This window comes from Arachis hypogaea, chromosome 13 (genome assembly GCF_003086295.3).
Source record: "Arachis hypogaea cultivar Tifrunner chromosome 13, arahy.Tifrunner.gnm2.J5K5, whole genome shotgun sequence".
Classification (NCBI taxonomy): Eukaryota; Viridiplantae; Streptophyta; class Magnoliopsida; order Fabales; family Fabaceae; genus Arachis; species Arachis hypogaea.
In genome coordinates, this window is record NC_092048.1 from 102,036,716 (window position 1) to 102,048,772 (window position 12,057).

Below are 12,057 nucleotides of genomic sequence, written 5' to 3' on the forward strand. Positions count from 1 at the left end.
TTTTAATCACTACAAACTAATAATTTTTTTATAAAATTGTTTTCTTTAAACACACCTAAATAAAATCCTAACTCTCAGTATAATACACTTATATAATTCTTCTTCTTTTTCAGTATCACACACACCACACACTTTAGATGCATTATACCAAGAACCAAAAAACTCAATTTATAGAACTTGAATGAGAGTCGCTAGTTACCGGGGTAGGGGTTATCCCTGCATGCAAACTACCTACAACACGCCTCTCCCGTGTTGCTGCTGCATCCTTGGAATCAAGCAAAAATCTGCAACGCTATCAGGATTTAGAGGCAACACGTCCTCTTGCGTATTGCCACCCGTATTTGTCCGCCATCTTTACCACGCCCGCTGCATGTTGCTGGAAACTGCCGCGCCTCCAACTAGTCTTGTCATCACGTTTTTTGCGTGTTGAACTGACACCCACAACGCGGCAAAACACCTCCCTCTCTAATATTGAGTAAATACACCATTGAATATTTTATATGAAAAATAATTTCTGACTTTTAAAGGTGATAAGAAAAAAAGAAAAAGAGAGACCGTCCGAAGAGAGAGGCGGTGTGGACGAAAAAGCAACACAGAAAAAGAGACAAAAAACAAGAAAAAACGAAAAAAATAATAAAAGAGAAATAAATTGAGTAAATTTTTTTAAAAAATTAATTGCTTGACCGCATATAAAATTAATTTTCTAGACTTCCTTATCTGGATATATGCGAGTGATATGGTAATTACAATCCACAGGAAATCAAGGGAGTCCCATGATCATAAAGGAAGGGACCACTTATATTATTCCACCACGTCCCACTATCCTTTCTTTTTCCACTTCAATATATTCTGAAAAATACTTTTTTATCTACATGCATGTATATATTTATGATCAATTCACACCATAGACTTAGCTTAACTAATACGGGATATGAAGATTGCTGCTTCTTTTTTTTTTTATTTTTAAGCTGATCTGTAACGAAATACATGCTTGCCCAATATGGATCCAACAGGTAGCAACAATAACAGGGGCAGCACATGCTGCAGCAATTAGATTAGATTAGAAGTAGTTTCCTCACGGATTTAATGGTAATGAGTACGTGTTGTGGCCGCGTTCAAGTCACAAGTCATTAATAAATAACAAAGTAACGAGTTTGATCCCACGCCCACCAACCATGCATAACAAAAAGAGACGAAGACTCACCCTCTTCTCTATCTCTTTCAAACCTTCTCCTATATAGCTTTACATTTCAGTCCTCCCTATTACTAATTAACAACATACACAGCAACACTTGAGAGCGCGCGCGCATGCATGTATATACATATATATGGAGAAATCTAAACAAGAAGATCAACATCGATTTTCAAAGGGAAGGAGTTCATCTTGGCCCAGCAACAAAAGCGTTTGGGACTGTGGAAGCACACTCTATGACTCCTACGAGCTTCACTCCTTCAAGCGCCAAATCGACTCTGCCATAGCCAGTTCCCCAAGAACCCTTTCCATGCCTCATTTAACAGACCACCGTCGCCGTTTTCACCAGCAACCACCACCTTCATCATCATCCAACAATAAGTCGTTCAAGATCTCACGAACCTTCCAGAAACTCCTTCGCTTTGTTTTCAAGTCCAGCAGCAGCAATAATAAATTCAGGATTTGTGGTAGTGATGGTCACAACAAACTCGAAATGGCAGATCTAGAAGAGAAATACTCGAAAGAACGTTTGTACGTGGTTTATGATAAGTATGATCAAGCGGTTCTGTCAACTATACCGGAACTTCCAGAGTTTGAGATGGGTGGACTTTCGCCGGAGATAAGTTCCTTGGTTAGAAAGTCAGCTTCCGAAAGGTTTACTACGCCCACTCCTATTCGTATTTCGTGTGCTTGACTCACACAAAACCATATACATCACTTACATACTCTTCAATTAGGTTATTATTATAATAGTGTTCTGGCTGGTAGTTGTTACTATTAATTATTGTAATCATACATAACGTACCACTATAGCATATATGTATAAATGTATGTGTATGTATATATAGCGTGTTTGAGATTTCTGTTTTTTATTATAAGTTTCGGTGACCCAGGACTATTTTAGTATTATTTTGAGATAACGTTGTTGAATATATAGCTTGATCTAATAAGGAGAACTACTCATAATCGTAAATCATAACTGATGGTAGTTAGGTTCGTTTCTTAATTTTCACTTGGCCAGCAGGTAACGGCATTTGGCTGCCTTTTTTTCTTGTTATGCTTTAAAAGCGTGACCAACAAAGGTCAACGCTTTTATGAGGGTGGCGATTGATTAGAGATTTGAGCATGTATTTTCTTGTTACGCTTCAAAAGCGTGGCGACATGGGTTAATGGCCATGTATGAGAGTGGCAATTGATTAGAGATTTGACCATGTTTATTTTGCCACGCTTCAAAAGCGTGGCCATAGAGAAGCATGACAAAATAAACAAAATAGTGACGCTTTTAAAGTGTGGCGATATGATTTCGTTATAGTGATGTTTTTAAAGTGTAGCTGTTTCTTATAACTCTTTTGCCACGCTTCAAAAGCGTGACCAAAAGGTCCCAAAAAAAACTTTTAAAAAAGGATATGATGAGTTACCCTCTTCGAAACCCTATCTTTCTCCTTCAAGAAACCCTAAACTCTTCAAAGAACCCTTTTGTATTCATTGTGTCTGCGAAGAACCCCAAACTCACCCCTAACCCTAGACTTCACTTCCCACAATCCATCATCTCTTCTTCCTTCTCTCTTCAACACGACACACACACACATTCTCTTCAATTTATACTTCTTTCTCTCTTCATCCACTAGTAGAAAAATCACTTTTAGCGGCTATTTATTTTGCTTTTAGTGGCAATAAAAATAGCTGCTAATACATTTACCAACAATTAGACATTAGCCGTCTTATGCTTTGTCGCTAAAAGATTTTAGCGGCAATTATAGTATTAGCCGGTAAAGACCTTTTTAATGGCCGCAAGAAGTATATAACTTTTAGTGGCCATTTTCTTGGCAATTTATATGGCTACCAAAAGTAATTCTAAGATTGTAAGGGATTCACTTTTAGTAGTCATTACTATTGCCGCCAAAACCCAATTTACTGACAATTAATATGACCACTAAAAATAATTCTAAAATTGTAATATTATTTACTTTTAGCCGCCATTATTATTGCCACTAAAATCTTGAGACTTTTTTAATTATACTCAATCTTTTAGAAATAACAACCTATCCTTTTTCTAAAATTTCAAATTATTTTTTACCAACGGTTATTATTATTGTACATAATATAAATATACTAAAATTAAATACTACAAAATGAAATATTTTATTAAATTCAAAATATTTATATACAAATTTCTCTTGAAAAGTAATAAAGCATAATACAAATTTAAACATTATCATCTAAAAAGGTGCATTATCAAATAAAATTTCTGCACTAGGAACATTATCATATGAAAAGTAATCTCTTAATGATTGACCATTCTTATCATATATCAATAAACTCTTATGGTTTTCAACAATTGGCATGCATCTGGCATATGAATCATAAACTAAATTTTCAGAAAAGAGTCTGATAAGAGAAGTCTCTCTTGTTTTGTTTCTTTCTCAATATATTTCAGTCCCTTGACACAAGTAACCAAGAGAGGTTCTAACATCTTCCCTGTCAAATTGATGATATTCATCTTTGGTTAGCTTGCCTGAAGTGGAAACAGAGAGTTCTTGGGAATTCTTAGTATGGCTTCCAAATTTTGATTTATCTGCAACAAAGATATTTGACAATAGTAGTTCAATGTAATTATAAAAACAAGCCAGAATGATCCACTGTACAAAAAAACAATTATGGGGATATCTACCTTATATAATGTTTAACCCATGTGTATAAGACAAGAGAGAAAAAAGTAAACGAACAAAATTGATCACACTCAAATAATGCAAAAGAATCTGTTTGACCACCAAAACAATAAACCTTGCCTGCTTCTGTTGAAAGAATGTTGAGATCTTCCCATGGTTGATCTTCATGTACTATGTAAGTGGACTGATCGAAGGACTCTCCTATAAGAACCCAGTAATAAATAGTGAATAAAAATGTAAAAAACAATAGCTCATCATACCTATGTAAGATGCAGTGAGAGGGCATACCACAACCTATATTTTTCTCCCAGCATTCTTTTATGACTTCTCAATGAAGTTGAGTATAGAATCCCAATCCTTAATTTGCAGTATATAAAAATGTTGAGCAAAAAAAAAATCAAATTTATCTAGTCTACCAAAAACAATAGTTATTTTAAAAATGAAAAAAATATCATGCAGCAAATAGCATAAATATATGTAATAATATGCAAATAAATGAAGTAAAAGTTAAAAGAAATTGAACCTGAGAACGTGTGGCTTCTGCAATGAGACACAAGATGAAACACAAGAGGCCTAATAAAATTGTAAGAACCATAAGAAATGCACCAGTTTTGCTATTTAAATCTGTTCTGCTTCTTCTTGGTTCAAGATCTGCATGTGTTACTGCCATTCTCCTTGCCATTAATGTCCTTCAATTCAATTCATCATGCTCTATTGAATAATGATGATATACTTGTTTCTTGAATAAAAAGACACGTGCTTCTCTTAATTATTTGACATCCATATATACAACGAAAATAGTGTACATTTATTGTTTTCCAACTTTTTCCCTATTGTTGTAGATAGAAGTTATATATATAATTTTTAATGCACTTTCAATATAAAAAATGTTATACATACAACTAATTTGTTAACCACTGCTAAAAAATGTTATACATACAACTAAAGAATTGGGCCACTGCTAACCAAAATAATTACCTGTTGTACCAACTTCCTTCCTATCATCATCAATATCAAGATACAAGCATTTGCACCCCTGCAGTAAAAACAGAAAAGTAAACTAGAAGAAAGTTTGCAACAAAGGGACTAGATATACTATATTACATCTATAAAAGACAAGAGAGGGGAAACGAACATATTCAAAAAAATAAGGTCCCCAAATGAATTAAATTGTTTATATACTAGCCTACATCATCCAAGCACCATGTCAACACAACAAGTGAGACAATAAACTAGTTATCAGCTAGATTATTTAAAGCATTCCATAGATATATCAGGGGAAAAAGATAGAAGGAGAAGATGTACCTGCTTTGGTTGACCATTTTTACCACCAATAGTAGTTACAATGATATGGCCGGTCTCCATTCCATTGCCATCAACAACTGTAGCTTCCATTTCCTGCAAGATGAACCAAACCATAAAGAACTAAACTCTGAAACTTAAAAACACAAAACACAACAAGAAAAGGGATATTGTGCCAAGAAATTAACAGAGTGTACTGGCATACCTTATCATCCCTAATTTTCATATCGTTCATCTCTTCCGGCAATCTATCAACGCCGCCACCTGATTCTCTCACGCCTGATGTTGGTGCCATACCAACAGATGCCATATTTAGGTTCTTCCCTCACTTCCTTGCATCTTCTTCAATAGCTCAAAACTCACTCATCTGCCTTCTAGAATCAACAACAACAAAATTATATTTTTAATTTTTAATCAAAGCAAAACTAAATAAATGAGCATGAAGCTGAAGCAAAAATAGTAAAGTACCACTTTCTATGCACAGAAAACCTAAGTCCAAAAATACATGAAAACAATAAATGCAATTTTTTCCTTCATTTTTCCATTGAGTGAACTTGAAAGATCCATCCGGAGGAATAAAAAATCCAACAAATTCAAATCACAAATCACAAATATGCAATGTACCGTATCTTTCTCCCACCAATTCAAGTTCATCTCGAGCAATTCCACTTCCTACAAAACATACATTCATGAAACCATAAAAATAAACAAAAAACCGAATGTCCATTGTAGCATATCAAAATTTTTAATCAGGAAATAGAATACGAAATCAAAATTGCTAAGCAAAATTGAATTACCGGCATTTGTAAGCAAGGGATTTCAAACCGTTGCTAGAGATGTTAGAGCACCAGATCAATCTCAAGCTCTCGAGCCTTGGAAGGCCTTCGCCGAGTGCATCCAAGCCGACATCGGATAAGCAGAGCAAATCGGGATGCGAGCAGTAACGCAATGCACCTTGAGAGAGCGCCTTCCAGCGGGAATGGGAAGAGAGAAGGGAAGGGGAATGGAGAGGCGCTTGTCGATGTGGAGGTTGTGGAGATTGGAAAACGGGAGGGGAGGAGGTGGAGGAAGATGCGGAGGCGCCGATTTGGAGGGTGGAGATGACCTATGGATGCGACGACGGTGACGATAGTCACAGTGAACCTAGGGTTTCAACAATGAGATCTCCCTTCCCTCTGAATCTGTTTTTCACCCTCACTCCCTCTATTTCGGTGACAATAGACTTGAAACCATTATTAAGAAAAAAATATTTTAATAAAAAGGTACATACTATGGTACAGATGTTATTTTATAGAGATTCTTTTACTATTGGAGATCTAGTGACGCGTGTCTTATGTGGGAATTCTCCTAGATGCAGGCTGAGGCTTACGGACAGCGGCGTTTACACCTTCCATTGTGGCTCGGCTTGACAATTTTTAGGGAAGAAACTCCGTTTGTATTTATGGGCTAGCAAGACTTTTTTGAATGATAGAATCAATAGTAGATCTGGTTTCGGGTTGGGTGGGTGTTGGGGATGGGTAGGGTTAAAAAATCCATTGATAATGTTAAAAAAGAAGACTTGGAACAACTACAATTGAGCTACTATCACCGGATCTTCAACCTACCTGTGAGAGTGTGAGTAACGTGAGAGGATTTTGCACCTCCACGACCAGTTCGACGGATAAACATAGGAGTGTACTCGATGGCAGTGGACACAGGGGGCTTCTCTGAGTGGAACAGGTAGAGGTGGGCTGGATTACGTTGAGACGTGGTGAGCAGAAGCTTCTTTGTGTAACTGCGTCATCCCAAAGCAGTAGTGAAATCGTAATCGAGCTCTTGACTCTGGAGGCCTGATCGGAACTTGGAGTCATCATCTCCTTCTGCTTCGATTTCTCATCGGCAGTCCACAATCACTGGTATTTTGCCTTATTTCTCATTGCATTGCAAATTCACATAAGATAGTGCACTGTTATGTGTTGCATAATGCATGATGCCATAATTATGTTTTTCGTGTTTGCATTGCAAATTAACTACACATCATTTATGGAATTCTTATACAGAAATTCATTAATATTCTTTGGTAGAACAGGTGTGATGTGAAAGGGAATATATTGGATATGTGTAGCCAAAGTTTTGCTGATTTTTTTTACTTAACATAACTGGAACATTTAGAAATATGCTTCTTGATCTCTTGTTGAATTGTTGAACTTTTGCACTTTCAATTAGAATTTAGAAAACATACAATTCGAACTATACAAATTGATGGATTTCACCTGCCACTCTATCGAGCTAACTAGAGCACATATCAAATTAACTGGACTTTAGAAAAATGCATCTTGCCCCCCTTTGAACTATATGGTTAGGGACTAAGTTAAATAAGTAGAAATCTAACGGCGTAAAAATGTACTTGCTTTATATTAAAGTGTTCCCATTTTCATTGCATTTGGCCGCTTTTCCACACTATCTTCTTCCCGTTTCATAAAAAACTCACATTCTCAAAAATCCTGAGTGTCTTGTTGCCACTAATCACTTACAAACATATAATCTTACCAGAAACAATATTGTCCCTATTATATTTTGCTTGTGTGCTAGTTAATAATTCTTCTCAGAAAAAACTTCCCATAACAATATCAATCACCAGTTTGATTTCATGTCATGATAACATATTCCATGCCCATCTTCTGTATGTGTTTTGGCTTCACTGAACAAGAAAAGCTCCACCAATTGTCTTGTATCTTGAGTTCCATTTCAATTGTTCTCAGTGGAAATTACTGTTTTATAATTCATAGCATATACATTTCTTATTGTCCTTTAAAACCCCATGATTATTAGATGGCTTTTACTAGTACTAAATATTAGTATATAGTTATTTTTTTGTTACAAGGTTCTAAGGTTCTGGCATCTCTTGGCAACCCAAGAACTTGGGTTCTATATGACTGTGTTTGATTAGTGGGTGGAAGAAAATAAGACATAGACATTATATTTAAATAGACATAGACATTTGAATACATATAAATTTTTTTGGTTTGTTTGGTAATAATACATAACACAAGACACAAATTACAATTAAATTAAAATATGAATATCATTCTTCTTTTTCCATCATGAATACCATATCACAATAACACCACATGCACTATCCCCACTTCAATTTGTTACTTTTCTTTTAAGATTGACATAGTCACTACCGATATTTTCAATAACTCAAATATAGAAGTAACATAACCCAGATATAGATTATTATAAAAAAAATAGGGGAGGGAGGGATGGAGGGAGGAAGAGAGAGAGTTGTTGTCATGGGAGAGAAGCAAAAGACAGCCTCTTGGTGAGAGTGAAGGAGAAAAAGGGAACGGTTAGGGGAAGGAGGGTAGATTTGGAGAATTGACAAAATATTAAAGGTAAAAATAGATTAAAAATTTGTGTCCAACATAAAAAATTCGTGTTTGAACTTCCTGAAGAGACACAAAATATGAGTATATTATGTGCAACTGTGTACCACCATTTCCTTCAAAAAATTGTATCTCTCCAACAAAACTGTAGATGTGTGCCAAGTGAGAGCCTCATGCATTGGCTGCCCGTAAAAGTTACACCTTAAGGACCTCTTATTTTTTTGTGTTTCTTCACCATAATTGTTTTTTAAATTTTCTTGATTTGTACTTCTCTGTTAGTTAATGATATTCTTTTCTTTAAAGTAAATTGGTTGCTGGAAGTTACAACTTTTAGTATTAAGCGCAAGCTGTTAAAACTGAATTTAACAATACTCAGCTTTTGCCTTCTGCAACTATCCTTGCTTCTTACTTCTCCAAGTTATAATATTAGTTGCTATTCAGTCATTTTTGATATGTTTGCATTTATTATATCTATGCAGATTCAACCTTGTGATATTTATGGTGATGTCAGTTTTTGGGAGGTAATTAGCAATTGCACGAACTGCGAAACTCGTGAACACTGGTATGAATCTCTCTTATTGTATTCTTTAATTACACATCTGAATTCTTTTGTCTCCCATAATTACTATCTGTCATCTCCTTCACTTAACCTAATAACTCTATCTTTTAACCAACAAAAAAATAATAACTCTACCTCACAATTACTTCAAATGTTTTACTTTAAATATAACGGTTGGAATAGGATTTTGACAAATTTAAACATAATAAAACACAGTATCATTGTAATAATTAATGTTCACACCCTAAAGTTAAGGAACTAGCAAACGTCGTACTGAAAGCAGTTGAAACCTTTTGGAAGCAAAGGTGAAAACATTGCAAACTCGAAAGAAGAATTAGGTATATTCGTTTATTTAATTTAATGATATTCCATAAATTATTAGTGTTTTAATTTAAGCTGTTATGTTAAAAAGTTTAAATATATGTATAAATATATTGATATAATTGTATTCATGTAAACTGAGAAAAAAATTGTAAGTTACAATTTTAATTTTTCAAACTAAAGCTTTATGAGGATGCCACACATGATAACCAACGGTAGATTATTTTTGAGAGATTCAGTTGTGCGAAATTAACTTCGATTGACATGGATATTGATGGCTATGACTCATATTATTAAATTGGAGTTCGGAAAAACCATTTCCTCGTATCTTAGGACTATATTTTTAATCTAGAATTCCTAATCGTATGAGCAGAAGAATTTGAGTGGCGTTTGATCTCCCATTCATTAGTGCATATTTAATGCTTTCTCTATGTTTTCACTGTTTCTATTAATTCTAATTTTATTTGTAAGTTCGTGATTGCTACTCAGCTTTGTTTATTTCCTTTTATATATGCTGGTTTTGCAGTTTCAGGCCAAATGGATTTTGACCTTTACTTAAGCGATAATGATGAAGAGTCATTTGAGATGTCGTTGGGTGTGTGTGGTTCTTTAGGGTCCTCTAATGACGACGACAGTACTAGCTTATTTGGCATGGGAACAAGTCAGTCAGAATCGAAGAAAGAATTGCATCGCTCACAGGGGGATGTTCACGACAATGTTCCTGTGTTAGTTACCGCTGAGGACTTCTTGCATACAGTTTTCACTTCTGATGAGGAGGCCTACAATGCTTACAAGGAGTTTGCCTGGACAAGGGGGTTTGGTGTTTGCAAAGGGGATGTGGGACGGGTTGACAGTGTTTTGGTGAGGCGGGACTTCTTCTGTCATCATCAGGGCACGAGGAGTGACAAGCATTATGATCGGCCAGAACAAGTAAGGGAGGAGCGGCTGGAGAGTCGCATTTACTACAAGGCGAAATTGAAAATATACTATGATGTCCATGATAATGTGTAGAGAGTGCGAAAGATTATTGATGAACACAACCACGACATGGCCCTAGCTGCGTTTTGCAACCTGTTGCCAAGTCATCAAAAAATGAGCGACGAGGATAAGGCTCAAGTGAATAGCATGAAGCAATTCGGAATCCCTGTCTCGAAGATAATGGCTTACATGGCAGGCCAATCCGGTGGATATAGCATGCTTCGGTTTACAAAAAAGGATTTGTACAACTATGTTCACAGTCAATGGCGAGCACGAATCTTGGATGGGGATGCGGCTGCAACTATCAGTTACTTGGAGGGGAAGGCAAATGCGGACCTTATGTCAGTCGCCAGATACACAACGACTGCAGATAATCGGTTGGGTAACTTATTTTGGGTGGACAGTATCATGAAATCCGATTATGAGTTGTTTGGTGATGTCCTTGCATTTGACGCGACGTACCGTGGGAACAAGTACAAGAAACCTCTGGTGGTGTTCTTTGGGACAAATCATCACAGGCAAACTTGCATTTTTGGATTTGCCTTGCTTCAAGATGAGGAGGTCCACACTTACAGATGGGTTCTACTGAACCTTTTGGATGTTATGGGTTAAAGAACACCGAACCTTGTTGTGACGGATGGAGATAAGGCAATGCGCACTACCGTTACAGAGGTGATGCCTTCAACCAAGCACAGACTATATGCATGGCATTTGGAGAAAATTTGTGTCCAACGGGTAAAGGAAGCTGAATTTCGGAAAGTATTCAAAAAGGCTATCTATGAAAACTTTGATGTTGACGAGTTCGAGAGATATTGGAGGACCTCAATCGAGTCTCTCAGTCTAGGCCAAAATACATGGTGCAATCGACATATGACATTAAAGAGAGTTGGGCAATGGCCTATCTGAGGGGGACCTTTTGCACCGGATATAGGACAACGTCAAGATGTGAAGGAATCAATTCTTTCATTAAAGCGTTCCTAAAGTTAATAGATAGCATTCTTGAACTGGTTCACAGTTTGGATAGGGTCGTGAAAGATTATCAGAACAATGAGGTTACTGCACAATTTTACTCCACTTATTACATACCCGTGTTAAATACTGGATTAGATGCAATAGAGTTGTCTGCGTCGAAGCTGTATACAAGAGCTGTTTTTAGGGAGGTTAAGAAGCAAATCAAGGGTGTTGCAACGCTATTGTTTTAGGGAAGGGAGAGCATCAGCACGACCATTGTGTATAGCTTTAGTAAAATGGGTAGACCGGACCGGGTATTGAAGGTTTTGTATGATTCGAATGACCGAAAGATTGAGTGTGAGTGTAAGATGTGGGACAGTGATGGCATACCGTGCTCCCATATATTTTGTGTCATGAAGTACGAGGGTATGGAGGAAATTCCTGAAAAACTTGTCCTTAGGCGCTGGTGTAAGATTGTAAAAGACTGTACAACGTTGAAAATGGGGAATGGATCAAGAGAACAGGCAAGACTGCTTCGATACAGTGCACTATACTCAGCTTTGACCCATGTTGTTACACTTGGTTGCGAAGAGGTTGAAGATTTTGTGCTTGCATAGGATGCTATATCAAACCTGGTTGATATATTGCAACGGCGCCGTGTGGAAAAGGACGGTAACAAGGTTTTGCCAACAACTATGGGGTCAAAGACCTTACGAT

The 12,057-nt window shown here is 36.4% G+C and overlaps 3 protein-coding genes across 21 annotated transcripts; 2 read left to right on the plus strand and 1 right to left on the minus strand.

Moving 5' to 3' along the window:
* The first annotated feature begins 914 nt into the window (after positions 1-914).
* On the plus strand, positions 915-2,062 carry LOC112732453 (uncharacterized). The gene has a single exon (XM_025781173.3). The coding sequence runs from the start codon at positions 1,329-1,331 to the stop codon at positions 1,884-1,886; it is 558 nt and encodes a 185-aa protein (XP_025636958.1). The 5' UTR covers positions 915-1,328; the 3' UTR covers positions 1,887-2,062.
* A 1,398-nt stretch (positions 2,063-3,460) lies between these two features.
* LOC112732454 (shaggy-related protein kinase alpha) lies at positions 3,461-6,425 on the minus strand. 19 transcript variants are annotated; one of them, XM_072212187.1, is made up of 9 exons: positions 5,961-6,425; positions 5,788-5,835; positions 5,369-5,537; positions 5,167-5,259; positions 4,840-4,897; positions 4,385-4,550; positions 4,156-4,218; positions 3,982-4,062; positions 3,461-3,767 (listed from the first exon to the last, which is right to left on the minus strand). In XM_072212187.1, exons 3-6 carry the CDS (start codon positions 5,471-5,473, stop codon positions 4,543-4,545), a joined length of 264 nt encoding a protein of 87 aa, XP_072068288.1. In that variant the 5' UTR covers positions 5,474-5,537; positions 5,788-5,835; positions 5,961-6,425; the 3' UTR covers positions 3,461-3,767; positions 3,982-4,062; positions 4,156-4,218; positions 4,385-4,542. The 19 variants fall into 19 exon arrangements, with proteins under 19 accessions (XP_072068288.1, XP_072068284.1, XP_072068283.1 ...); XM_072212183.1 differs by having other exon boundaries at positions 4,385-4,524; positions 5,369-5,534; positions 5,961-6,394; XM_072212182.1 differs by having other exon boundaries at positions 4,150-4,218; positions 4,385-4,524; positions 5,369-5,534; positions 5,961-6,394.
* A 4,033-nt stretch (positions 6,426-10,458) lies between these two features.
* LOC112735180 (protein FAR1-RELATED SEQUENCE 5-like) lies at positions 10,459-11,591 on the plus strand. The gene is made up of 3 exons (XM_025784749.1): positions 10,459-10,907; positions 11,004-11,246; positions 11,405-11,591. Exons 1-3 carry the CDS (start codon positions 10,459-10,461, stop codon positions 11,589-11,591), a joined length of 879 nt encoding a protein of 292 aa, XP_025640534.1.
* The last annotated feature ends 466 nt before the right edge of the window (positions 11,592-12,057 follow it).